The sequence below is a fragment of the Lingula anatina genome, chromosome 2 (genome assembly GCF_051362555.1).
Source record: "Lingula anatina isolate TDL-2025a chromosome 2, LinAna3.0, whole genome shotgun sequence".
NCBI classification, from domain to species: domain Eukaryota; kingdom Metazoa; phylum Brachiopoda; class Lingulata; order Lingulida; family Lingulidae; genus Lingula; species Lingula anatina.
Genome location: NC_141768.1, coordinates 12,101,293 through 12,129,284, shown reverse-complemented (window position 1 = coordinate 12,129,284; position 27,992 = coordinate 12,101,293). Strand labels below are relative to the sequence as shown.

Below are 27,992 nucleotides of genomic sequence, written 5' to 3'. Positions count from 1 at the left end.
GACATAGTTTTGGGAGAAAGTTGTTATTATTATAATTACTGACGACAGCTTCACATCTATGAGATTGTAAGTAAGATCAAAGATCAAATGCCTCTTTTTCTATTTTATATAATCCTGCAGTGAACACAGACTTGGTGCGATAACATGGCAGGTATAATGTGATCCAAAAAGGCTTTGCACTACACATTCATTCTCACCATTCATTTCCCATGAAAATAACAGAGATGCAAAAAGTCACAATAAATATATCAATCACATAACTTATCTTAACGCACCCAACAAACTAAATCCATGACAGTACTAGTCTCACATAAGCTATTCTTCAAGTAGCTTAAAAGTTAATGAATAACAAAATTAAATATATTAAATAATATGAGATAAACAAGAATACTATTGCACATTAAACATTGGCAAAATAAGCAAACTTTATAAGTATGATAAGAAAAGATCTGTACTTAATTGGAATTCTTAAATTCACAAACAGATTCTTTTTACCAGCAAATCTTAAATATATTGTAAGTTATAATACATAGTCATATATTTTCTAATATTTAACCATATTATGGTCTGGAATAAATTCCATGGATAAACACATTAACAGTTGTTTCACTCTAACACAAAAATTACTATGAAAATTATAAAACTAAAAATGTTTGAAAGATGTCATTACAAACAAAAATCATAAATACAGTCGCATTAACAATTAACATCAAATGCAATTGCTCACTGCTAAAGCTAACAAGTTCAAGTCCATCCACTATGAGGGATAGAAAAATAACTGCTTCACATTGCAGCCTGGGGGAATATCACAATTAATTCCCTTCACTGACAACAAAAAAATATTGAACCCTTTCAAATTTCCCCTCCTGGAACTGAATGGTCCTAAAACTGCATGTAAATGATTATTCTGGGGCAAATATATCTCCCGTGTCCCTGTGTCTGGTGGTATGGCTGTTCTCAGTGGCACCATAGGAGTTGCCCAGAGTAGTGGCTGCTGCCTGGTTGTCATTGTGACTATTTGGATTCAAGGCATCAGGAGATGATGGTGGTTGCTTTCTGTCATCTCTAAGCACAGAGGGGATGAAAGGCTATAAAAAGGAAATAGGTACAATAAAAAGTGAAATATCAATCAATTTAGTACATCTACAATACCAAAAGAGTAGAGCAATGAAAGTTTAAAGACCTGTTTTTTTATCATGGTAACCCTTATCTTGTGTGTGTCTAGATATGCTAGTTGTGCCAGCTAGTAATCTGGTACATCTGTAGTAAGACTGCATTGTGATGTGACTTACCTGGTCTGAAGTTGTGCTGATACGACCGGTGCCACTTTCACCATCTAGTGTCTGAAGAATATAAAAACATTTTACAATACATCATATCATACACCAAACATTTCAAAAGATCACACATTTACTAATCAATATCTAAATATTGTGACAGGAGAGTAAATATGTAATTATCACAACACTTACCCTATAGTATACTGGGGTGAACTGTTTGAACCATCCAAAGCTCAGTCTCCCAATGAACATCAACATGATGATGAACAGAGTAATGGCAGAGAAACCACTGATTCCCTGTATGGGATCTGAAACAGTAAACAAAAATAAACTTGTTTTACAAACTATTGATAACAAGGCAGCAAAGCTGTCAAATGTACAGACAAAAAGCAGACAATAACAATGCACAAAATAGGCTACTGTCAATTCTGATGCAAAAGTACATTATGCTCAACTGCAAATTCAACATCAAATTTTAATTATGCTCAACAGGTAATACTGACGTAAGTAAAATGTGTAACAAGCATAAGGCTTCAGGCCAATGGGAGTTCAAGTTCACACTTTGAAAATGCCAGAATGAGAAAAATGAAAATTTCACACAAAACTGCATAAATTCAATAATAAATGATAACCCAATTGAGCTGGCTTTCTAATTTGAACTGCATGCCAATCCTAACAAGACAGCACTGTTCTGAAATGGGTTTATTTCCACTTTTAAGAATTTTTAACATAAAACAAAATTAACAGTTTACTGCCATTTTTATATGATCAACTAAGAAAATTGATAAGATGGGAAAAATATCAATAGTGTTAAATGTCCAATTTCTTCCATTCTGAGATTCTGAACATAGTGAATGATTCAATCTGACAAACTGCAATGATATGAGTTTATTTCCATTTTTGAAACTTTATTACACAATACACAATAACAAGTTTAACATCATTTTTACAAAATCAACTAATAACAATGTTGTAAAGATGCAGGAAATGTCAAAAAAACACTTTTACATATCTTATTAATTAAATAATGAAACTGTTAACATGCCTAAGAATTGAATCTAAGGAAATGTAAAAAACAGCATAACTTCTAAAATAATGGCCCGATTATGCTGATTTTTGAACTTAACCTGCGTTTTAGCAGGATTGACCACTCCTGTGAGTTTAATGACAATTGGCCTATCTGTTTTTCTTATATTGTGTTTACAGTGTTGCATATATGCTGAAAAAAGAAAAAAAAGTTTAACTACTAAAATAGTGGCCCGATCATGCCACTTTTCAAACTTGACCTACGTTTTAGTAAGATCAATTTTTCCTGTGAGTTTCATGACAACAGGCCTATAGGTTTTCGTTGAAATGTGTTAACAGTGTTGCATATATGCTGAAAAGTGAAAAAACAGCATAACTTCTACAATAATGGCCCGATCATGCTGATTTTCGAACTTGACCTGCATTTTATGAATATTCATCAGCTCTGTAAATATAAAGCCAAAAAGTAAAACTGCCTTCCACTTATCGTGTTTACAAGGAAAGTGCACGGCGACGACAGGGACGGCGACGACAGACGCAGGTGATGGCAAAATGTGCAGACACATCTGTGTCTGTACATAAAAATAGCATAACTTCTACAATAATGGCCCGATCATGCTGATTTTCGAACTTGACCTGCGTTTTATGAATATTCATCAGCTGTGTAAATATAAAGCCAAAAAGTAAAACTGCCTTCCACTTATCGTGTTTACAATGAAAGTGCACGGCGCCAGCGACGGCGATGACGGGGACGACAGATGCAGGTGATGGCAATATGTACAGACACATCTATATATATTTACTGTACTGTTTGAGAACAGTAAGTGACATGGTTTTTCTTAAATGGTCATCATGGGAGCAGTGCCCAAAATAGGTTTTTTTCAAATTTTGATGCAATATTACATAATGTTTAACAGCATGATGACCATCAATTTTTAATAATAAAATATTAGTATCATGGATATTCAGAAAATGTGACTAGCAAAGGTCTTCAGGCCCATGGAACTTCAAAGTCACAACTTGAAAATGACAAAATGTAAACAAGACAGCACTGTTCTGAAATGTTTTTTTTTCCATTTTTAACAATTTTTAACATCAAACAAAATTAACAGTTTACTGCCATTTTTATATGATCAACTAAGAAAATTGATGAGATGGGAAAAATATCAACAGAGCAGTGTTAAATGTCCAATTTCTTCCATTCTGAGATTCTGAACATAGTGAATGATTGAATCTGACAAACTGCAATGATATGAGTTTATTTCCATTTTTGAAACTTTATTACACAATAAACGATAACAAGTTACCATCATTTTTACAAAATCAACTAACAATGTTGTAAAGATGCAGGAAATGTCAAACAAACACTTTTACGTATCTTATTAGTTTAATAATGAGACTGTTAACATGCCTAAGAATTGAATCTGAGGAAATGTGAAAAATATGCTGAAAAGTGAAAAAACAGCATAACTTCTACAATAATGGCCCGATCATGCTGATTTTCGAACTTGACCTGCGTTTTATGAAAATTCATCAGCTCTGTAAATATAAAGCCAAAAAGTAAAACTGCCCTCCACTTATCGTGTTTACAAGGAAAGTGCACGGCGCCGGCATCGCCATCGCCATCGCCATCGGCGACGACAGACGCAGGTGATGGCAATATGTACAGACACATCTGTGTCTGTACATAAAAATGCCAAAATGTAAACAAGACTGCACTGTTCTGAAATGGGTTTATTTCCTGTTTTAACACTTTTTTAACATAAGACAAAATTAATAGGATACTGCCATTTTTTATATGATCAACTAAGAAAATTGATGAGATGTGAAAAATATCAATAGAACAGTGTTAAATGTCCAATTTCTTCCATTCTGAGATTCTGAACATAGTGAATGATTGAATCTGACAAACTGCAATGATATGAGTTTATTTCCATTTTTGACACTTTATTACACAATACACGATAACAAGTTTACCATCATTTTTACATAATCAACTAACAAGGTTGTAAAGATGAAGGAAATGTCAAACAAACACTTTTATGTATCTTATTAGTTCAATAATGAGAGTGTTAACATGCCTAAGAACTGAATCTGTAGAAATGTGAAACAAGACAGCACTGTTCTGAAATGGTTTTTTTTTCCCATTTTTAACAATTTTTTTACACAAAACAAAATTAACAGTTTACTGCCATTTTTATATGATCAACTAAGAAAATTGATGAGATGGGAAAAATATCAATAGAATAGTGTAAAATGTCCAATTTCTTCCATTCTGAGATTCTGAACATACTGAATTATTGAATATGACAAACTGCAATGATATGAGTTTATTTCCATTTTTGATTCTTTATAACACAATACACGATAACAAGTTTACCATCATTTTTACATAATCAACTAACAATGTTGTAAAGATGCAGGAAATGTTAAACAAACACTTTTATGTATCTTATTAGTTAAATGATAAGACTGTTAACATACCTAAGTACTGAATCTGAGGAAATGTGAAAAAACAGCATAACTTCTAAAATAATGGCCCGATTATGCTGATTTTCGAACTCAACCTGCGTTTTAGTAAGATTGACCACTCCTGTGAGTTTAATGACAATTGGCCTAACGGTTTTCCTTAAAATGTGTTTACAGGGTTGCATATATGCTGAAAAGTGAAAAAACAGCATAACATCTACTATAATGGCCCGATCATGCTGATTTTCGAACTTGACCTGCGTTTTATGAATATTCATCAGCTCTGTAAATATAAAAGCAAAAAATAAAACTGTGTTCCACTTATCGTGTTTACAAGGAAAGTGCACGGCATCGGCATCGGCATCGGCATCGCCATCGGCGACGACGGCGACGACAGACGCAGGTGATGGCAATATGTACAGACACATCTGTGTCTGTACATAAAAATGATGACATAATTGAACTCCAACGTGTCTAGTAGGGAGATTTATGTACTGTGATACTATGATATTTGTGTGATATGTGTACACGTTTTGTGTATCAATTGCACCTTGGCAACAAATTCAAATACCTTTTTTGCCGTTTCACTAGCAGAATGTGTTAAAAAAAAACACCTCTTCAAATTGGTAGAAACAGTCAACCAAGGATGAGACTGCCATTTTGTAAAAAAGTCCAGACAAAGGGCGTGGGATACAGTGGGCTCCATAGGCCAATGATATTTTTGGCTCCCAAAAAGTTGATATAAGCCGATAGTCTCATCCCTGAATGAACTTGGGAATTTCAAATGACAATTAAATACTTTACCTGTCCTGATAACTGTAAAGAAAAGAATATTGCACTGCAGCAGGACAACAGCTATCAGGACAAAGTTAATGGCACTGGTGTGGATATTCTTGTTGATCTTTGAAGGAGCATAAGCAAAGTAAATGTTGTAGCGATCCACAGCATATTTCAAAACAAGGTAAAGCAAACCTGAAAAAACAAGGAAAGTTTGTAATTAATTAATTGATATACACGCGTACAGAGAGGAAATAAGTTATATGCTACATGTATGTCTTCACATGGCTATATTAAAATTGATTATTCAATTTCTTTAACAATTCATGAAATTTGAAGGAAATCTGAAAAATGAAGCCTATATACAGGAGTAGTGCAAAGAACAAAATATCAATATGTGCCTTGTTGAATTTGACGTGTTTTTGAAATGCAGATTTTGTAAATAATCCATGTTACTAACACATGCTTTTTTTTCAAACAGACTTAATTTATAAGATCATGTAATAGCTTTCCTTTAATCCATCTCTACAAAATAATATAATGTAGTTCACTTCCAACAGTCACCTCCAAGGAAGGGATATATGGAACTCACCAAAAGGGACAATAAGGGGACATGGAATGCTGTAAGTCATTGTGACAGCAAATATAGTCAACATCCAGGCATAGTTCTGGCCAAACTGGAACTCCCACAGCACTGACTGGAAAATACAATAAAATTATTTAAGAACAAAAGAAAGTCATTTGGAATTTTCATGTGTGAAAATTGTAAAAACTGAAAATCCTGAAAATGTAGCTTGCATTTAGACCATATGAAAAAAATCAATCAAAATGAATACTGAAAATCCCGAGATCAGGCATAGTCCTGTAATCTTTCACCCAAGAATCTTAAATTTTAATTTTATTTAATGCTTCCGATTGCGTAGATACACATTATTATGTGACTCTAATTTTCTTGAAGCTCTCTTTGGTCTACATAAAAATATGAATTGAGAATCTATGAGCCTCAAATCTTCAAATCATAATTTGCTACATGTAATCTTTTGTAATTTGCTTGTAAGACAACAATCTTTCACAGCAATCAAGGTTCAAATTCTAAAATTGTAAACTTTATTAAGCTTCCATTGTCACACTGTATTAATTTAATTACAAGTTAACAACCTAGAATGGTTTTAAACAAACTCTTGACAGAGTATGATGAACATATAAAGACAACTGAATTCATTTCGATTCAAACTGATATAACTTAATTCACGTTAAGACTCTCATTAAACATTATCAACATATTTTTGTCTTCATGATACTATGCCACATTTTCACATTCTTTTTAGTATCAACATATTTATGATACTCAGGCTCAATAATAAGTGCTGAAAAATATTTAACATGCTGCTCGATAAAAACACATTAAAACTTCCATGTTGCTATTGACAAAAATAGTCTCATTCTGCTGTACTTACTCTCCTGACGGAGGCCTGTTCTGCATGTGACCTGGCACACAGTAGCTTAATTACAAACAGGGACAGCTCAGGGAACCTCATCAGCTCAAGTCCAGTTCCTATCAGTGCCGACGTGATCACATAATTCACGAAGAATGCACCGTTATCTGGCAAAAATATACACCTGAAAATATTGAGATATTGATGGGATGTTAAAATGAACAATATGATAAAATAAAGATGAGACTGTTTTTTTTTTTCTCTCTAGTTGCACATTCAAGTTTATTGTTGCATGTTACCATAGTGCAGTAAATGGTATGCACATATATACAGTAGCACAGACTATATAGCTTTATTGCTCCAAAAAAGTGTTTCAATTTTCAAAAACAAAAATTTCTCTCTATTTTTGAAATACTAAAAATAACTATATTTTACTTACTCCCATCTGATTTCCTTAGTCTGGTTGCTCACAGTGTATTCAAAGAAAGCTTTGATACTGGAAAATCAAATACAATATATTTGTGGCACTTCCTCAAAAATGAGTGGTACAGCACTTATTAAAAACAGAAAAACACATTAGGACTGTTAAGGTCAGTCTCACCTGACTCTGATAGTCATATTGTACTAGACTGTAATCGGAATAAAAAGTACATGTAATTAAGTTAAACTAAAGTTAATCTTTACCTTGTGAGACCAAGTGAGGGCAAAACAAGAACCATGAGAATCAAAAATATAAAGATTTTTCTCATCACAGTGTGGTGCTCTGCAGTTCTAGAAAATATAAAGATAGAAAATAGTTTTTACTTTTCATATCAGCATTAACACATGGAAAAAACTCATATCAGTAAATCTACATGTATGTTCAAAGCATTTCAGTTTTTTGCCATATTTTTCTTAAACAGCGTTTCATATCCATATAGCCTACACATGTACAGTTCATAACCTTTAAACTGGAGTGACAATCACCCATACTGAAAGTCATCACATGAACTAGTCAAGATCAATTATTCAGATCAAGTCACCACAGACAATTGTGTTAAGCTATAACAAGGTGGTCAATACTGTGATTACCTCGTCCAGTGTCCTACAAACTGGTCAGAGTAATAGACCAGCCATGGCAACAGAGCTGAGAATGACCACAAGATAAGAGTTGGCAGAAACTGCACCAATATGGGGCTCTGGAAGAGAGATAGTACACTGGTTCAGTTGTTTACCAAAATAAATATTTGACAAACCTTCATCAGCACACTGGGCAATTTAAAATGAGACAGTGATAGCTGAGCAAAATGCAGTCAATTTTCAAAGAAAAATATAATTGCATTATTCAAATACAGTATATTTACAAACAATGAATTTATTCAAACATAAAACAAAAAATTCACATTCGATAAGATTTACTCCTATATCTACATAACCAGCAAATAAAGCAACACCAGGTTCTCCTGTAAAATTTACCACCTACATGTAAGTCTTCCAGTGCCTTCTTGAAGTTAATATTGTCCAAGGCTGCCATCAGAATAGACGGGGTGGACAGGAAGAACAGCAGAATTATTAATACTCCGTTAATCACGATGCACTTGATCCACCACACCCAGGGGTCTAGCGACAGGTTCTCCCTGAATTAGCAAGGATAATGTGTATTTGGACAGTGTTGTGGTTCTGAGTACACTATATCATGCACAATATTTAAAACCAGTTGAGGATGAGACCCAGAAAGCCTCAAGGTTCAAGAAATACCCTGAGCTTCAGATCTGTTGCATGCTAGCTTCTTTATTTTTAAATCCCCATGCATGCTCAGTACTATAGCCAGATTTTCTCTTTGATAGTAGACACAAAGTCTTCAATTTGACTGATTTCAAAATGTGTGTACATATTTTATCATGTGACCAAATCTATCATATTGATAACTAGAGATAAATATAGGATAATAATACCACAAACTTGGTAGTCCCTGAAATATCTAACACAGTAAAGTTAGAGTGTCAGGTCCTGGGTACATGTGAAATATAGAATCTTTTCTGCACAGTTTAATGTTGAATTTGGTGTAAAATCAATATGACAGCCACCCACCAGTAGATGTTGTCTGGACCTGGTGCATATGATACATTCCAGTCTTCCAGAGCCAAGTCTCGGCCCAGACTAGAGGGGTGAGGGTTGTGAGAGCCTTTGCAAGATGTCCTGAAGTCTACACAGACTCTGAAGGAAGATTTTAACATATTAAATTTTTTCTTAAAAAACAACAGCATTCATATCAAAGGTTAACTTGGAATTCTATAAACCATGCAGCAATCTTCAACTTAAAATGCATTGATATGTGCTAGATTATGTAGTATTACATAATTTATGAAACATTTTTTTTTTTGACATATAATAACTTTTTTCTATTAACAAACCTTTGAGCCATATATTCATTCTCGAATGTGACAAATGCTATTCCAAGGGCCTTTTGGAAGGAAGTGGCTTTTTCTACCTCAACTTGGTTGGTTAGCTCCCGCTCCCTGCGACTATAAAACTCAATGGCATCCACCTACACAGAGAAACAAAACCACTGACATGCATAATGATTTTGAACTACAAACTTCTAAAGTACTCTTATCTATGTATGTTTAAGTTACATTTGAGCAGTCTTGCACCATCAATTACAAAATATGCACTATAGCCTCTTGCAATTCAGATATATTTCAGAGATATGTTCTGACAGTCTTCCAAATTATTCTTGTTGGCCCCCATTTTTGACTGTCTTCTGACAGAAAAATTTAGATATCCGCCAATGTTAACTTGAAAAATTCTGATCGTCTTTCAAAAGACCCTGAAGATGTCCTCCTTCTGCCGCTGCTGATGTTATACTGAGAGGAAAAGGTCAGATGCAAAAAGGCAGATGAAAGGTTCTTATGATGAACAAGCACATTCCTAAACTGCTTCAAATGCCATGTTGCTCACATAAAAATAATGAACAGTCCACTGATGTGAAATAAAATTTCTAGGTATTCTAAACAAAGCACTAAAATTTTTTAATAAAAATATGTTTTTGGTCAAATCCAGTGAGTAACATAAATAATTAGGAACCTACATGTACACACACACACACACACACACACACACACACACACACAGACAGACACACACACACACACACACACACACACACACACACACACACACACACACACACACACACACACACACACACACACACACACACACACACACAGTACGTATATAAATATTATACTAGCAACAGGACAACCTGTATGTGACCTACCTCCTCACACCCACAGGAGTGACAGCAGCAGCACACCCTGCCACACTTGTAAGGAACCATAGTGGGCCGCTGCCCGGTGGTCTTCAGCTCATTCTCTGAGAATACTCGAGCCTCATGGGCCTTTTTTCTATGGATGACATGTTTTACATGATAATGTTGACTACTGAACAATGTGTTTGCTGTTACTGTATCAACACGATAATTGGCAGTGCAATATCTATCAGATGTTAAAATGCAAAAGCTAGTCCAGATGGGCCAAAATATAAGTGCACTGTTGCACCAACTGCAGATATTTTTTAGGAATGTTTTTTTATTTTTATTTATTTATTTTTACCATTCCACTATTACATGTTCCTACCTGCTGTTATCTTTGTTGATGAGATCTGAGATGTTGTAAGCAAACTGAATATCCTGAACAGTGAATTCTGGGTAGGCCTCCCTGAAAGTAGCATTTGTAATCAGAAGACATATTCATGTATCATAATGACATACCAATCTTTTTAATCTTTTAATGTTTATAGGGATTTTCATCTCTATTTTTCTTTTTGATAGCCTTTACTAATGACCAAAAACCACTGAACATCTGTTTTTAGCAATGGAATGACTGCCCCTGTTCAAATATAAATCTTTATCAGAAAAATAAAAATGCAAGGAATGAACGTTTCTTTCTCTCAGCTTTAATCAATTGTGCTAAAAGATGGATTGTCACTTCTGAATGTGATTTAAAGATGATTTATAGGGTAAAATGTTGTATCACTTACTGGAAATGCTGCTGTAATGTATTTTTGAAGCATTTATCTAACGGAATATGGGATATCATCAGGGTGCGAGTTGCCTGAAATAAAAAATAACCAGTCACAATCTCTCTCAATTACTAATTATATATAAATGTAAATGCTGCTGACTCCAAGAAAATCTTAATTGATACATGTGTGACATCTCAGTATGAAAGAAAAACATGCACTCTGTCTACAACTTTGAAATTTGTTATACTTTAAACAACAAGATAACAGGAGTTTATATAGCTCCAAAATTTAAACCCTTTTTGATTATTCATCTAGGAATCTGCTGCTACCCTCACCTTACTCTCTGACCACAGGGTCCACTAGTAGTTTGTTACAAAATTATTGTATTGGATCCTGTGGGAATTAAGGTGATCCATGGGACTCAGACTTACTCCATATGCCCAGCTGAATGATTACACCCAACCTCACAATTATCCTCCTCTGCTGCTGAGCCACCGTTTAAGGGGCGGGTAGGGGCGGGGTTGTTTCAAAATTGCAGAAGAGTTAATTGGGTGACTTCCCACAGGGGCCAATAATTTAATTTTGTATCCCATTTTAGAGGCCCCTAAATATCAGGACCCTTACCTCATCATCTTCTTCAAAGCTGAGGCTGCTGGAGAAATGCCTCATGAAGTAGACAGCCAGGCCTATGAACACCACTGAGAATACAGCGTGGACCCACAATGTAGTAGAGCTGAAAGTGTTATAATATCAAACCATTCACCCATAAATACACTTTCTAATGTTCTGTATGTTAATACATATGTTCATTGAAATTAATTATGTGTCATACAGGAAAAAACTTTGCCACTGCCTCATGAAGTAGACAGCCAGGCCTATGAACACCACTGAGAATACAGCGTGGACCCACAATGTAGTAGAGCTGAAAGTGTTATAATATCAAACCATTCACCCATAAATACACTTTCTAATGTTCTGTATGTTAATACATATGTTCATTGAAATTAATTATGTGTCATACAGGAAAAAACTTTGCACCAATGCAAAATCTCAACTGAGAAATAATACATCCACAGAAGAAGGTATTTTCAGTAAAAAAAACTATTTATGGAAATTATTTCTTCCAGCTTATATGCACACAATATTCAACAACTATAATATTCTGCATTCAACACCACAAGTACTTACTCTAGTTTCAGGTTACTTATGGTTGTATGACCAAACTGTTGCTGGTCTTGTTCTAGAATAATAAAGATGAACAGAGTAGCAGTTGTGATAAAACAGCACACAGCATGACAACTATTATGAATGCATGCCTCACACCAAGGACTTAAACCAAAGTGACATTTAATCCCTCAAGAGCAGTTTTTTTTTCAGAGTGATAACCTTAATTTCAATCTCTCACCTTGATCTCCCTGAAAATTGACAGGTAATATGACAGCCACAGAGAGCACGCATATCAGTGCCAGGTAGACCAGTAAGTAGCGCTGGAAGGACAAATACTGGACAGCATCTGGACCACACTTATGGAGGATATGACTGTCCCTGAAAATAATTGAAAACAAGGTAACCGTGACAGTGTATCAGAGATTGATTTTCACAGAGAAATATGAGGGATAATATTTTAGTTAAATAACCTAGTATTAGGTTTGAGTGTAGATTTTGAAAATGTACTCACTTGTCTGGATTCATAATGTTATGAACTTTAGCAGTCAAATGACTGGTAATATCACTGCTGCTTTTTTTTTTTTTTTTTTTTTTTTTGTAAGTCTGTTAAAATATTATTATTTGAGAAAATGTGTTGTGTATGTCTGTGACACTTAACCTGCTGTGCCCCAATGTCCTAGATCTGATAGAGAAACACAAATATCAGTACTAGTAACCATAACATTAAAAGGGCAACAAATATGGAGACTGCCACTTACTTTATTTTGAAAAATGCAGGCAACCACGAACAAAAACCCTGCAAAAAAGTGATAAATGATAGTTCAGTAAGTGTTTCTGGTCCTTACATCCCTGATTATTACCTCTCCATCCATAAACTTCCCTACAACATATACATCTTAGACAAACGGAAGTATTATGGCTAATATATTATTAACAAAGATCCCTGACACCCATGGGTTCAATTATGGCAAAGGGAGGATATGAATCCTAGCTTGATGATCTGGAGTCAGTTTCACAAAGCCATCTCAGTCAACAATTGCTTTTACAGTGTTGTTCAGAATGTTTGCAATGCATGTTTAATGGAATTTTTATGTAGCCAATAAACTGCAAAATGAGAAGTCATTAGCTATCAGACAGACAGTCATATTAGTTTTTTTTGTAAACAATGTACAGAATGTTAAACACGCCTCCCCACGCATAGTCCCTGCAGGTGCACAGTAATTAAATCTCGGCTCAATTCAACTGGTCGAGATTCGACGTGTGGGGAGGCGTGTGAGAGGCGGAGAGACCATTACAGGATTAAGCGGTCTTCCTTTCACGTAGGTCCGCTATATTTAGGTCGCAGCCTAGCTAGCACTCGGCTCTTCTCGATCTGAATGGTCCCATTGAAGCCAATTAACAGAATTAAGACATATAACTAGAGACCTTTAATATAATTAAAATGAGATGGACTTAAACTTTAAATAGATAAAGTTATTCAATTCTTTTAAAATGGAAAACATCCTTCAAAACTTGGTTACAGTTCTTTCCAATGAATAAAATGCACTGACAGATTCATGTAATATCATTATAACAAAGGCATTTGAACGACCTTCACCAAATGTTGATTTAATTTGATTTAAATGTTGGAGTTTCTTAAATAAAGTTTGGCTGTAAAATCACCACTATGACACTGTAATAAAAAGTAAAACTTTCTTTTCTGAAGTGATAAGTTGCTCATTTTTAATTACATTTGGGTGCTTAGATGGCTTTATGAAACCAGCCTTTGTTCAACAGTGCATTTTAAGAATATAACTACTCCCCATTTTAGTAAGCCATGCACTTAGATAACATTCATGCCACGACCCATAATTATTTAAATTGTATCAAAATTCAAGAAATCAATACTAATTGCAAGTGTCCAATTAACTGCTTCTGCTTAAGTTATATCTGTTGCTTACAATTATCACTTCTTTGTACTTGTTGGCATACTCTCACCAACTGACCGACTTCATTACACATGCACCAGTATAAAATTACATGCATTAATCATCACTAATCTAAAGTTCATCGGCTTTGCCATAAAACACGTCCTGCAATCTTGATAATCATATTGAATTTTCATGTCTATCAATATACCAGTCATTATTGGCCTTTCCTATAAACCGTATATACATTGAATGTAAGGAAAGGCTACTTTCAGATGAGATTGGCAAATAATTTAATGCTACAGTTTCATTGTTATACAAATTGTACTGAAAATATTATAAAACTAAACACTTAACATTTATTTAAAAGATGTAAAAAATACAGAGACATTATTCAAACTACAAGTATATAATACATATATAACAAAAAAAAATGGCCACCACAGAGAGAGAGAGAGAGCGAGATGGAGAGAATGTGGCTGAGGAAAGAAGAATAAGATAACAGAGAGACAACAGCACTTACTGTATCATGATGGTCAATGTGCTTGTCCAATGACTCCACTGAACCCAAAGCAGCATTGACTGACTTCTCATCGTGATCACCATAGAACAGGGAGGTCCACCTTTAAATATTATGCAACTTCATATGTATATTCCATAAATGTATATAACATTTTCAATATATGCATTCTACTTATATCACAACATTAATATAAAAGCCTTCTTGAGAATCCAAGAAAATACCAATATATACTTGCAAAACCATATAGAAAATGAAAAGAATCCTACTACCTGGTAAAATACAAGAATAAGAAAAGGAATTAAGGTACTAAGTGAGCATGTTACAAGAAAAAATAATTAAACAAAAAATCTGAAATTTAAAAAATGCTAAACAAATAAATTACATTTGCCTTCACTTAAACATCGTTATCATTGACCATTTTTAATAACAGCTACAAATATGGTGCTAAGCCAAGCTGAAAAGGCACAAGACCCCACTACGTTCATTCTACATTCAACCACACCCCAGAAGACATACATGTAGAGATTGATCAACCAAATTTTGGTAGCACTTCAATAGCAGTAGTATCGCAATGTCCTTGTATATTTGCTGATCAAGATGATGGAAAGGACGCTAATCGGAATTAACTCAAATTCGGCTCTTATTCATACAATAGGGCTAAATAGCAGCCAGGGTTCTGAATAAATAAAGTAAATTGAGACATATTTTTATCTCAGAGAGAAATTTGTATAAAATTTGTTGGCAAAAATCAGTTTTTATCAGTGTACAAAACATGCACATAAGAGGTTAAGGGAAAGGTGGAGTTGACATTCAAAAGAGCAACATGGCTCTTGCACACATTTTAGCCATTTTCCCAATATAAAAAAGAGTGCTAGAGTCTGGTTATTAAGCCTAGTATGGGAGTAATTGTTCTGAAAATTCCACACTGTAAAAACAGCACAGCAAAACAACACAAGAAAGAACTGGTTTCCTACAAAGTTAAAGTGACAAAGTGTACGAATTTAAACACATAAACACCACTTCTTGCTGAACTATACTGATGACAAGAAATACTTTCTGATAATATTTTTACCCATAAATACCATGAATTAATGTCACAAACCAATTCACCACCTGACAAACCTCCCTACCAGTCAATCTTCTTGCCAGTTTGAAATTGTGTGGAATCCAGAAGTCGGTGCAAGAATTGAGGGATGGGAGGGAGAACTGTGGGGAAAATTGAGGGAGGGGTGGCAAAATTTTAAAATCCATCACTTAAACTAGGGTTAAGGAAATTTTGATTTACCCCAGGAAATATTGTTAAGTATGGATTTTTCATGTGAAAACCTTAAACATGCACCTTTAATTTGCAAATTAATTATAACAACACATTTCCCCATGCCAATGCCAAGGCAATCACCACACTTTCCATCATCCAACTTAACTATTATATGCCACTATTCTTATCTACCCTTAAATAGGTATTTTTGGACTCAAGCATCATTAGTTTTATGCAAAGCTAAGCACCAATTATCAAACCAATATATCTGTAAATTTGTGCATTGTATGTGCCAAGCACTTCAGCCAAACCCAAACAATCAGAAATACAAAAATTACTATTAAAATGAAATACAGTAAATGTGCATACACATTGTATCTGGAATCATTCAAGGATCTCCTAGAAAATAAGCAGAATCAAATAAAATGAAATAAAAAGAGAATATCCACTATCATAGAAGACAATAACAAAATGTACTTTTAAATTTAAATTAAATTATGAAGAGAAAACTTAAAATATCAAATTGTAGCACAAAAATTAAGTTATTAAAATAACCAATGTACAAATATACTACACTGTAACATCAAACTTAAAACTAAAGCAAAAATATCCAAAACAATGAGCACACACACTTTCATCATATTCATCATCATTCTCAATTTTCTTTTTTATCATAAAATTATATCAAAAATATGGGAGTTCATTAGTAAAACTGCATTCTGACCAGAACTGGAATTCAATCATATCTAGGCAAAACTGTACAAAAACATTTTTCTCCTATTGGATGTTGCAAGTCCTACTAGCACTGGTGAAATCTTCAACAAATGCTGAATAAAATACACATGTTCAAAGATTTAACATACATTGATGGAATTTCTATCAAAAATCAATAGTGACCATGTGGAAATAGGTCTCGCTGGGATACAGTCATGCTTGTACTAAAATGGATAATTACATTTGTTCAAGTACTGTTTATGTGGATCACCTGCTTCAAGTCCAATTTCTCCACTACTATAGTGGCAACATACCCAACTATCAATCACACAGAGGCCTCTGAGCACATCGATCAGACTAAGAAACCAGAAAAACAGCCAGTCAGTCATAGGTCTACTGGGTTAATAGAATCCATAACCAGATGAGTGGACAATGACCTAACGATTTCAATATGCTGAACATTCATTACTATCATATCTCTGCGTACAGTCCATTTCACTTAAACAAATTTTTGGAAGTACTCTGGCCAAGACATACTCACAAGGTACCTAAATAATATGTCTTTTAACGTCTACCATATCAGAAACATCTTTTTATAAAAGAAACCAAAAACATTTTCACAGTCAGAGTTAGTATCTCTAACTGCTGAAAATATGTCAAAGAGTACTATAATTAGTTAATTTGTCTCCACTTTAATAATTTTTTTTGAAAATTTTTAATTTACAACTGAAAATCTAGGTAGTAAATGTGAGGTTCCAATTCAATCAGAATGTGACAGTGACAATTTGTGTGACAGACTTCCTTTAGTACTTCTTCTGATTGCTCATAGGCTACCTTAGTCTCATTTGCATATGCGCAAATACAGAGTGAATACTGCAACTTTATTGTGCAACTTACCCACTACCTGGGAACACCTCGCAGTCTTGTTTACAAGTTCATTTGGACAGGACGGCACTATCTCTACAGTTTTGGATACACTACACAAAAAACAGAGCCAAACTGTCGTTTATGAAAGGCCAAAGTTTCAGAATTAAGGTTTCTTTACTTTTTGCTTAACACATTACAAGATATTAGGATGACATCATAATCCGGTTTTGCCTACAAGCTGTTTGAACTTGTCCACAGGGAACCACAAAATGAACACTTTTTTCTGCTACACCGTACTTCGGTGACTTCATCCAAAAACAAAGCAGAAAACTATGTTAAAAGCTAAAGTCATGTTGCCCTTGAAGTGACGAAATTGGGTGGAATTAAATCCCGGGAAATTCAAATCTCACTTCTGTAGCCTCTAAAACTTGATGCCTGTCCTGAACTATGATATAAAAATATATATTATAACTGCAAAAAAAACCCACAAAACACATGTAGCAACTGGCATTCATACCAAAAATGTCCTTAACATATTTATTCCAAAACCATTTTTGTTTGTGTTTCAGAAAAAAATCTGGGATACTTTTCGCAGAAATACATCAACATGAACTCCCCTAAGTAGGTTATTCCCAGATGCTTTGTTAAGCAAGATTGTTAGACTTCTCAAACTGAACTGAAACGACAGATTCATTGGATTATTTCAACAGTAGTTTCATCCCACAACTTCCTATAATCCCAAGTGGGCATAATTTTCTTTTCTGGCAAATATGGAACTTGGTCTCCATGGATACACGTGCTAATATATCTAGCATAGTGATACCCACACTGCTATGACATGAATAAGAACAGACAAAACAGGCATTTAACAATCTCAGTCCACATAAGCAGTAAAAAAATTGTGGAGATGAAAATAATAGAGTAATAATCTGCTAGAGAATGAGCTGTATTTACCAACTTAAGTTCATCCAAACGATAAGAGGTTCAAGTTAGCCAACAGTGTTATCTAATTTCCCCAGCAATTCTCAACAGAACAGTCCCCACATGCTCAGTGTCTGTATACAATATGATGACTTAATTATTTCTGTTACAAAAGTGCTTTGTTTTAACTGGTATAATGCGTTTTGATATTACCCAGGCTCAGGTTACAATATTTTTTTTTATGTCACGAAGTGCTGTAAATTTTTTAGAGGAATCAATTTTCGTTTTTAAACTGGAATATGTGCTAAAAATTTAATGCAAAGCATTTAGAAAACACTCCACTCATCAAGTCAGATATCATACAGGCTTCACATTTAATTTACCACAAAGTTAATTTATCAACATATTGTTACATATAAATTGTATTCATTTGCTCATGGTAAAATTTTCCAGTAGATAGTTTTTTTTTTAATTTGTTTTTTTAAATGTTCCTTTGTCTAAATATGTCAGGTTAACAACATTATAGGTGAAGGACAACATATAAGTCAAGTTAGTATCCACTAAATGTATATAAAACAAAAAAGGACAAAACAAAACCTTGCACGAATACTAACTAAACTAAGTCTCACCTTTCTGCTCTCCTGCTTACTAGTGCTATTCTTCCATAGTCCCAAGCTTTCTTTCTTAAGATAGCAAACAGTATCAGTAGTAGCTGAAAATATCATATTAACCAATATATGATGCTACTCATGAAAATATTAATAATAATAAAAAAAAACTCAATTTGCACCTAAAGCCAGTAAAATTAACCCGTCAACTAATATAGGTACTGTATTTGTACAAAAGCAGAGAACAGCATTTATATCTTTACTGGTCTATTATACATCAAGCCTGGTGGTAAGCACCAGACTTATATATATATATCATATATGTTTCTGATTCATTTAATTATTTTATGTTCATATAATAGTAATGAAATTATATCTATTAAAGGCACGCATGTTCAAACTTACCAACCACACTATAAAATTGATAAGCAAGTTTTCTGGGATGCCTTCATATCCTCCATATATAGTGATTAATTTTGTTTTGTTGTGAAACTCATCCCATGAGTAGTAACGGTCACAAGTCAAGTTAGCAGCCACTACATCAGTGCTGTGGAGTTGTGGAACTGACATGACTGGGTTTATGATGTTCTATACCACACTGCAAACAAATAAATATATATATGTGCAAATTATACAAACAATGCTGGATAAATGACTACAATGTTGCATGTTTACACCATAAAATATAGTAATTCAATTCTACAATATCATTTTGTTTCATAGGCAAGTGATTGCTGTAGAAGTGTATGATTTCCTTACTGCCCACCAAAAATCTTTTTATATAAGTAAACTAACCCTAATATACATAAATATCTCATCAAATGTAATCCACTAATTAATCCCATGAAATCCTTTCATATATGTGTTCAAAAGTGTTGAGATAAGGAGACTAAAGGCACTCTCATTAAGTTTGTTCTACAAGCTCAATTTCCTGCATATTTCTAACCCATATTGATTTTTCTATCATTTCTCAAACAACCCACCATCTGTCCTTGTAACTTCATTTGAAATGTGTAATACGAAGGAAAGACGATGATTATCACATAAAAGTTCTAGTATGTTCAGACAGACATTTACTTGCTTGATTTGTAAAAACTTAGTTGCATCACTATGCAAGGAATTTTTATCATGTCAGCTTAAAATCATGTGATCTGTTTATCTATTTGCACTGGAGAAAGGGGTTTTACAACAAATTGCTGCAAAAGCTCAAAATTCTGGAAAATAAAACACTGGGGATGAATCAAACATCCGTCATTAACATCGTATCTGGAAATTGTTTCCTTTGAGGCAAATGCACGGAACTCCTTTAAATAATTTGAAAATATTAAAATATGTCATTCTAGATAATTGATTTGGAGGTGCCAACATATAGTTATCAAAATGTCCAAAACTTCTCTTTGCCATGAAATCTACATTAGAAAAACACTTCTAAAATTAATCATAAGTTGAAAATGTATAAAGCACATGTGTTTAATGCAGAAGTGACAATCATGTATTAATATGGTAATTACTCAATCTTTTCAATGGGGGAAATTGTGAATATTAAAGATTACTGTATTTTTTAAGTCATAATTTCTTTAAATCAGAACATTCCTATTGAGTGTTAGTTAGATTAATTCTTTAAGACAAAGATTTTTTTTAAAAATTAGCAATTGACTTATGCTAGCCAAAGTGCAAAAATTATACTGCAGTAGTTGCAGTGTACATTCAGTTTTGCTGCCCAACAACAAAACCCATACAATATTAAATTCAATCTTTAAAGATAAAACCTTAATTGGGATAGTATGATAATAAAGAAATGCCCAAGGATAAATGCTCAATTTAAACCTGATCTGTACATGATATATGGGACCCTCTCAAGGCTTCAAAAAGAAATACTTAGAAACCAGAAGCAGGTCGACTAGCCCATATCAAGCAACAACTAGGTCTCACAATAACTTGGGATAGGTTTTACAAACCCTATCAGCAACTTATTTTATGAGGTTATTTATTAAATCTTAATTTCAAACACAGGCTGGTTTAATATTAATATATAAAAGAATAATGGCTAAATGGTACTGGCCCTTGGTCTTCTTATAATGACCTAAAATGGGTCAATTTCTACAAAAACCCAGTCTAAGCAGGCCTCCAGACAACTCCCTGACAGCGTGGATTAATTGAGCCACAAGTAGTTCAGCCTCAAATATAAGATAACATGCTGTTTCCAATAAGTGCATGAATAGTTCAGTTGCTGGTAACAGCAGCAGGCATTGCATTAATGTTAATAAGAAATTCATCCTTGCAGCATGAAATAATGCTTTTCTTTCAAGAGGCAGTAATATCAGAAAATGTTATCTTATCAACAATACATGGACCAGTTACCAACATGTTTATTTCAAGTACTTCAAACATTTGACCCCTTTTTGTAAAATGACTTCAATAGCTAACAATTTTTATACAACAAACGCTGTCAAATGAAACTGAAAATTCATACCTAAGAAAACTACAAGTCTTTATCAGCTGTACAGTACGCCAATAACTAATGAGTCACACAGGAAGAAATCTCTATCATGTATATTTAAGGTTAAAAAGACTTATGGAAATGGCACGGTAATGGAACCAGCTGTTTTTTTCTTCACCAGAATTTAATAAAATTTACTAAAAGTTTATAATCACAACATCCCATATTTGTTATCTTGATTTTGACAGAGTAAATGATCATACAACATGATTGATTGCTTATACATTGAACATAAAAAGAAACTTAGTCTGACCGATACAAATATGTAACATGTTCATACTCACATAAAAGGTGTGTATGTCACTGTATCTCTTCTCTTCTTTTCCTTAAATCAAACCATTTCAACACCTTGGCAAGTTTTTAAGCTGTAAACAGAACAAAGAAACAGTCATTCAACAGTATCACAATCCAACCTGCATTATGATTGTATAACACCAAGAACAAAAGTGCAACTTTCATGAGCTACCAATGTAATTTCAGCTCATTCCACATGCTAATGTTATTCACAAGTACTCCAGGCTCCTATGGTTTTCTTGCCATATGTTTGCCTTCTTTCTCCAGAGTTTACCTGGATAATTCATCAAGATCACACGGAAACAACTGGCTTGGTTGCAGGGAAAAGTATAGTAAAAATGGAGGAGTAATCAATGGGTGAGCTTAATGACAATATTAGTGCTAGTCATAACACAAGGGAATCAATAAATAATGCTTGGGGAGACATCTAGTGGACAGGTCTTTATTTGCTTATGATAATCAATAGCATATGAGCCTCCAAAACAACACATGGTGTATGCCCAGTGGTGGACTTATTTGCAGGATCTTTCGACTTGTACCTACTACTAATTGTTTTAATTTTCTGCTCCATCATTTTTTGAAGGACATATTAATTGCTTTCAGCAACTGAGGCCACACATTTTGATATGAATGCTAAATTTTTGCCTGTAACAGCTATTTTTGCACTTATTTTCTAATAACAGATATAAAATTTCAGATTCTTATCTAAGCCATTTTTATAAGACAATTAAAAATACAAACCCAGCTTGTAGGGGCATTTAAAAAACAATTTAAAAGGGTTATTTTCTCTCACAATTTTCATTGGACTTGGTCAATATGTATCAAAACAAAAGAAGACTTTTCAGTCTACCTAGTCATCTTAACTGCATTAATTTCCTCTTCTTCTCATGGAATCATACATGTAAGGAAATTAAAATGATATTTCAATTGAAAAAAAAAAAGGAATCATTACCTTTTACATTATATTACATACAAACTAGGTAACTGAAATCGTTGATCCAACATATTTCCTTATCGCTGAGTTGGATTCTTTATTGATACACCTTCATAAATAAAGTACAATTAAAGACAATTACATCTAACTACAACAGTACAAACAAGTATATAAATAAATATACATGATTTCAATGTTTACATGTAGCATAAGATCAATAAGTTAATTTATAAGAAGTTATATATGGAATGTATGATGATAATCTATACATGTAGGTGATGAATTAGAATGAGTACATAGGAGAGAGTACAATGTATTATGATAGGGCCTGTTCTCTTTGTTTTAAGCATCTATTTACAAAACACATAACCATTCTAAGAATGTCTATGTCTTGAGCACCCATAAGAAGATGAAACAGTTTATGATTGCTGAGGTCGCCTAGAGGTAGGAACAGCTGCCCTCTGAAGGAATCACGTATTGAATTATGCTTTTCACTCTAGCAGGAGGTGGAACTCATCTTCTACTTTATTCGAATCACAAAGTTTGCACAATCTCAACTCTGCAGGGATTTTTGGCTTGCAGTACCTGCCCCGTTCAATAGAGAGATTGTGGGCGCTCACACGTAATTTGCAGTAATTAGCTCTGATATTTTTTGGGGCCATGTGGGTGTAATTTTCACACACAAATTCCTTCTTAAATCTAACATAGGTTCTTAGTACTGGTATATTATCACTACCCGTTCTGCTCATCAATGTAGCCCACTGGTCCTGATATGCAGAGTGCAGAGACTTTTTGGTCAAGGTCTGAGCTATCTGAGTTGTCTGCCATGTTGGTGAGTGACTCTTCTTGGAAATACCATGGACGACTCCTACCATAAGTTGGGTCAATGATATTAATTACAGGTCTAGTATCACATTACGTATGCTTTTATATTACCCTCTTTTCATGCAAATGGATGTTTCTGGTGTTTACTTATTGTAACTGGACTGTTTTTAATTATTTATTCATTTTATTATTATTATTATTATTTTTGCGTTGTTTTGCGCTCTATTGAGCATTTTAGGATGACTGCAATTGGGTATTACAGATAACATTTTTTTGTTATGGTGCCATTATACATCAAACGTTACCCTTGATTTGGATCCTTAATGGGTCCAAATAAAGGATAAGTTTTAAGGGCATTTTTTGAGAAGCGTACCTGCCCTCCCAAACTAAATCTAAATGATAAATCTTATCCTGTACTCCATCATTAGTGACATAACATTATCAACAGCGTTGTAATTGCTTCGGCATCTTTCAAGAAGACTTACCTGAACGCCAAACTTTATGGTCTCTCTCAATCCAAAGCCTGCAGACCACTGCAAGAATACAGACTTCCTTCCTTTACCTAGAGCTAAGAATCTATGTTGGCATTTTCCAAAAAGGAAACAAGTTTCGACAGTCTTGTTCATCTAAACAGACGGGCCCATCGTCAGATGCAGCAGAGGCCGCAGCGACCGTCAAATGTGGGTCAAACAAGAAAGACAGCATTGCTTTTTTTAATCTGTCATTTCAGTAATATGCAAAACAAGTGCAGCAACTAACTTGATTTTAGTGAATATCCAAATTTGTCTCACAGAACATTTGATATCCGAAACATAGATCTAAGATCTAACGTTATTCCGTCATATAAGATTTTAGCTTGAGATACAGCGCCATCTAACGTTGTAACAGTTAGGTTTGAGGTTTGAGACCGTGAAACGAAGTAAAAGGTACATTCTTGTACTACTTAAGAGAGAATCATCCGTTTAAGCCGACATTCATCCAATAAATACAAAGAGGTTAGTATAAAAAGGTACTAAAAGACCTGTTGGTGACCGCTTCAATCCTTTCTTCAAAGGCTGTATGATTTCACGGCGGTCTTACTCCGTTACTGGCAGAACGAGAATCTTCTTAGAATGGTTGTTTTGTAAATAGATGCTTAAAACAAAGAGAACAGGCCCTCTCATAATACATTGTACTCTCTCCTATGTACTCATTCTAATTCATCACCTACATGTATAGATTATCATCATACATTCCATATATAACTTCTTATAAATTAACTTATTGATCTTATGCTACATGTAAACATTGAAATCATGTATATTTATTTATATACTTGTTTGTACTGTTGTAGTTAGATGTAATTGTCTTTGATTGTACCTTATTTGTGAAGGTGTATCAATAAAGAATCCATTAGGTTGTCTTACGGTACTAGGGTAAGGTCCGCACATGATTTTTTTCTTAGTTAAGCTAGAACCTTGAAATTCAATACAGATAGCTACATATTTAAGTATGAATAAGCCGTTAAATTTTTTTAGCTATGTCATTTATCTCAAAGTTATACAAGTTTTAGTGACACTTAATCTGTCAGTGTCATTTTTTCAGATGCCATTTCAAAAATTAGTCAAAAGTTGCCCCACTTGATTTTCACCCCCTTTAATATGCCATAGGACTTTGAAGTTTGTCTCATAATATACAAAGGAGCTAGGCATGAATATACAGTTTGAATTTTGATTCTGGAATTTTTCCAAGATGAAATAATGTTCATGATGTGAAGTGAACATAGTGGTAGAATTTTTGGTACTTTTGTAGTATACCCCCCACCCTGTAACTTTCTGTAACTTTCACTTTTCATAGAGTTTTTTTTACATTTTCTTGTTCATCTGCATCAAAGCTGTTGAAATAAAATACTTTTGTAATTACCTGTGGTCTTTTTATTAGTTTAAATCACGTTTAATCCAGCCCTTTGAAATACAATGTGAGAATCTACAATACACCTGCAGTCAATAACTTGCCACGTTTCCGTTGGCTAACTCTAAGGTAATTTTATGTGAACAAGTAGCTCATAATATTTTCACAGAGGAAGTCCAAGTATACAATGTATAAATCTTATGTTCACATAAAATTACCTTAGAGTTAGCCAACGAAAACGCGGCAAGTTATTGACTGCAGGTGCATTGTACATTTTCACATTGTATTTCAATGAGCTGGATAAAACGTGATTAAAACTGATAAAAAGACTACAGGCAATTACAAAAGTATTTTATTTCAACAGCTTTGACGTAGATGATCAAGAAAATGTAAAAAAAACTATGAAAAGTGAAAGTTACAGAAAGTTACAGGGTGGGGGGTATACTACAAAAGTACCGAATTTTTTGCCACTGATAATATGTATCTTCCAAAGCTTATGCAGTAGAAATTGACCTCCTAACATTGACTGGATGGGGAACAAATGGAGTGGGGGTAGGTAAAAAAAATCAATAAGACATTTCCTCAAAAATCTGACGTAAAATACTTTGGTGACTTTAAAAAATTTAATCTTTCTTGGATTCTGAAACATTGTCTGTGTTAGTACCAGCTGTTTTAGTCATGTTTTAACACAGGTCGGTTCCTGAAGCAGCAGTACATGTATTGAAGTGGCATTCAGTGTAAAATTTGGTAGAAATCTGATATTCTGGGGACACTTTTTACAGCAGTTTGTGTTATCAAACAACAATTGCTTCCTGTTATTCATGATTGTCTGTGGTATGTACTTCCAGGTTAAATCTTACCAGTATCTAGCATGAAAATTCTTGCATTTGATATGTGCTTATGCATGAAAGATATTGGTGTCAAAAACTGTAAAATAATGATCAGCTTGTGCATCTGCCATGATGCAGGGGCTCTCAAATCTTTACCGTTATCTTACCTTTTGTCTCCTCAGCTTGCACTCTATAAAGCCAACAAATTTCCCGTAGACAGTCCTTGATGTTAATGAACGCATGAATTTTTGTGCAATCCTCTGAATTGACCACTACTTAATGACATTGTATTTATACTGAGGTTAGCATGAAGTTTCATGCATTAGCACTCCTACAAGGTATATTTGTTGTTTTTGATATGAACTGTTTGTGCTAATACATAATAGATAGAGATGCATACCATAACTGCATAACATCTTTTGAAGTTGCACACGGCTGTAAAGCCAACCAGATTGAATAAAGTAAGATCCATCTACTGTAATCATCTATCAGTTATGCAGCCATGAATTAATATATATACCCATTGAAGTCCACCAATCATAAAACAGACCTCTGAATGTGAAAAGGACGTGAGAGATTTTGTAAGTTTTTCCTTAGAAGCAAACTCTTGAATGATGACATGGGTAAGCAACTTCCATTGTAAAAAATTCTGTGCAGTAGTTTTTCTTCTTGGTTGATTAAAATGTGCCATTATTTGACCTACTGGTGTTATCGCATTGAGATGTCCCTTTATATCACACTTACATGTTTATAACATATTATGTTAATTCACATAGCTATTATGTGTTGTCATTATTTGTAGGTATTGCAGCAAAGAAGATGAGTGCAGTTGCACGATATTTCCACTCTAGGGCAGTTACCCTTGGCCTCTGTACCAGAAACAACACAAGGCATTTCAGGTATTATAGATTGAATTGTACTGCAGAATAATTTTTTTTTTTTCTTCTTTAAATTTTAAGTTTCTAAATTTTTCCATTACATTTTTGTTGTTTCAATATTTTATTTTTTTAGATACTTACAATTGTGCATTTTGCAATAAATTGTCCCTGCCACACCTATCACGCTCAGCACAATCTCATGCAACACACTGTAAAGCTGACATGCTTTTTGTTAGTTTTAGGATAGCTTTACAGAGTGAGAAAAGACAAATGTCCAAAGTTTGTGTTTTAAATTGTTGTGCTTCTCTACGTGACATACACATAAAAAAGGTAATTTATATTATACTGACATTATGGTATCTCTTTCAGCACAAGCCTCCCACTGTGTGAACTGAGACATATGTCACGGGTCAATGTAGTGGACAACAGTGACTTAGGCAAAAATGCCAAGACCTCTGGCAAACCAGCTCGTATAGTTCATGTTTATAATAAACAAGGAGTTGCAGGTATTGGAGATAAAGTTTTACTGGCACTTGAAAAGCAGAAGGTTAAAGGAATAATTGTAGGTTGTAAACAGAAGCAGAAGCCAATGGTTCCAAAGTTTGACAGTAACAATGTTGTGTTGATAGATGAAGAGGACACTCCCATGGGCTCAAGGATAAATGTACCTATACCATCAGTGCTACGCAAGAAGGAAGAGCTTGCCAAGATATTAGCTATATCTTCAAGATTTGTATGACACTAGATCTCAAAGAGAAAACCTGTCAATAATTATTTTATAGCACTCAAGTGTGTCGATTGTCATTACTAGTACTAAGAATCAGGAGTCAGAACACTGCTTACACTTTTCTCATTTGGTTTGGTGTAATACAATTATGAA

General features: G+C 34.0%; 2 protein-coding genes across 5 annotated transcripts; one reads left to right on the top strand and one right to left on the bottom strand.

The window, feature by feature from the left end:
- Positions 1 to 88: 88 nt before the first annotated feature.
- Positions 89 to 24,201, bottom strand: LOC106174385 (mechanosensitive cation channel TMEM63B). 3 transcript variants are annotated; one of them, XM_087005254.1, is made up of 25 exons: positions 24,000 to 24,201; positions 21,746 to 21,826; positions 19,367 to 19,559; positions 18,983 to 19,065; positions 16,221 to 16,250; positions 14,594 to 14,693; positions 12,922 to 12,959; positions 12,402 to 12,541; positions 12,185 to 12,236; positions 11,621 to 11,729; positions 11,012 to 11,085; positions 10,609 to 10,689; positions 10,251 to 10,377; positions 9,382 to 9,515; positions 9,059 to 9,184; positions 8,451 to 8,604; positions 8,060 to 8,166; positions 7,673 to 7,759; positions 7,428 to 7,484; positions 7,010 to 7,172; positions 6,145 to 6,250; positions 5,580 to 5,747; positions 1,473 to 1,588; positions 1,293 to 1,343; positions 89 to 1,088 (listed from the first exon to the last, which is right to left on the bottom strand). In XM_087005254.1, exons 3-25 carry the CDS (start codon positions 19,529 to 19,531, stop codon positions 903 to 905), a joined length of 2,454 nt encoding a protein of 817 aa, XP_086861380.1. In that variant the 5' UTR covers positions 19,532 to 19,559; positions 21,746 to 21,826; positions 24,000 to 24,201; the 3' UTR covers positions 89 to 902. The 3 variants fall into 3 exon arrangements, with proteins under 3 accessions (XP_086861380.1, XP_013411384.1, XP_086861381.1); XM_013555930.2 differs by lacking the exon at positions 24,000 to 24,201 and adding an exon at positions 22,030 to 22,344; XM_087005255.1 differs by lacking the exon at positions 16,221 to 16,250.
- A 147-nt stretch (positions 24,202 to 24,348) lies between these two features.
- Positions 24,349 to 27,901, top strand: LOC106179348 (large ribosomal subunit protein uL14m-like). Of its 2 annotated transcripts, none has more exons than XM_087005257.1 (3): positions 24,349 to 24,440; positions 27,037 to 27,133; positions 27,482 to 27,901. In XM_087005257.1, the coding sequence occupies exons 2-3, from the start codon at positions 27,054 to 27,056 to the stop codon at positions 27,849 to 27,851; spliced, it is 450 nt and encodes a 149-aa protein (XP_086861383.1). In that variant the 5' UTR covers positions 24,349 to 24,440; positions 27,037 to 27,053; the 3' UTR covers positions 27,852 to 27,901. The 2 variants fall into 2 exon arrangements, with proteins under 2 accessions (XP_086861383.1, XP_086861382.1); XM_087005256.1 differs by having other exon boundaries at positions 24,367 to 24,509.
- The last annotated feature ends 91 nt before the right edge of the window (positions 27,902 to 27,992 follow it).

What these genes read in the sequence shown, in the direction of transcription:
- LOC106174385 (XM_087005254.1), bottom strand. Translation starts at nt 19,531, where the DNA reads ATGTCAGTTCCACAACTCCACAGCACTGATGTAGTGGCTGCTAACTTG. An exon ending in TCAATTTTATAGTGTGGTTG is followed by an intron (nt 19,066 to 19,366) that starts GTAAGTTTGAAC and finishes TGATATTTTCAG; the next exon opens with CTACTACTGATACTGTTTGC. An exon ending in TTTGTAGGACACTGGACGAG is followed by an intron (nt 7,760 to 8,059) that starts GTAATCACAGTA and finishes TATATTTTCTAG; the next exon opens with AACTGCAGAGCACCACACTG.
- LOC106179348 (XM_087005257.1), top strand. Translation starts at nt 27,054, where the DNA reads ATGAGTGCAGTTGCACGATATTTCCACTCTAGGGCAGTTACCCTTGGC. An exon ending in AACAACACAAGGCATTTCAG is followed by an intron (nt 27,134 to 27,481) that starts GTATTATAGATT and finishes TATCTCTTTCAG; the next exon opens with CACAAGCCTCCCACTGTGTG.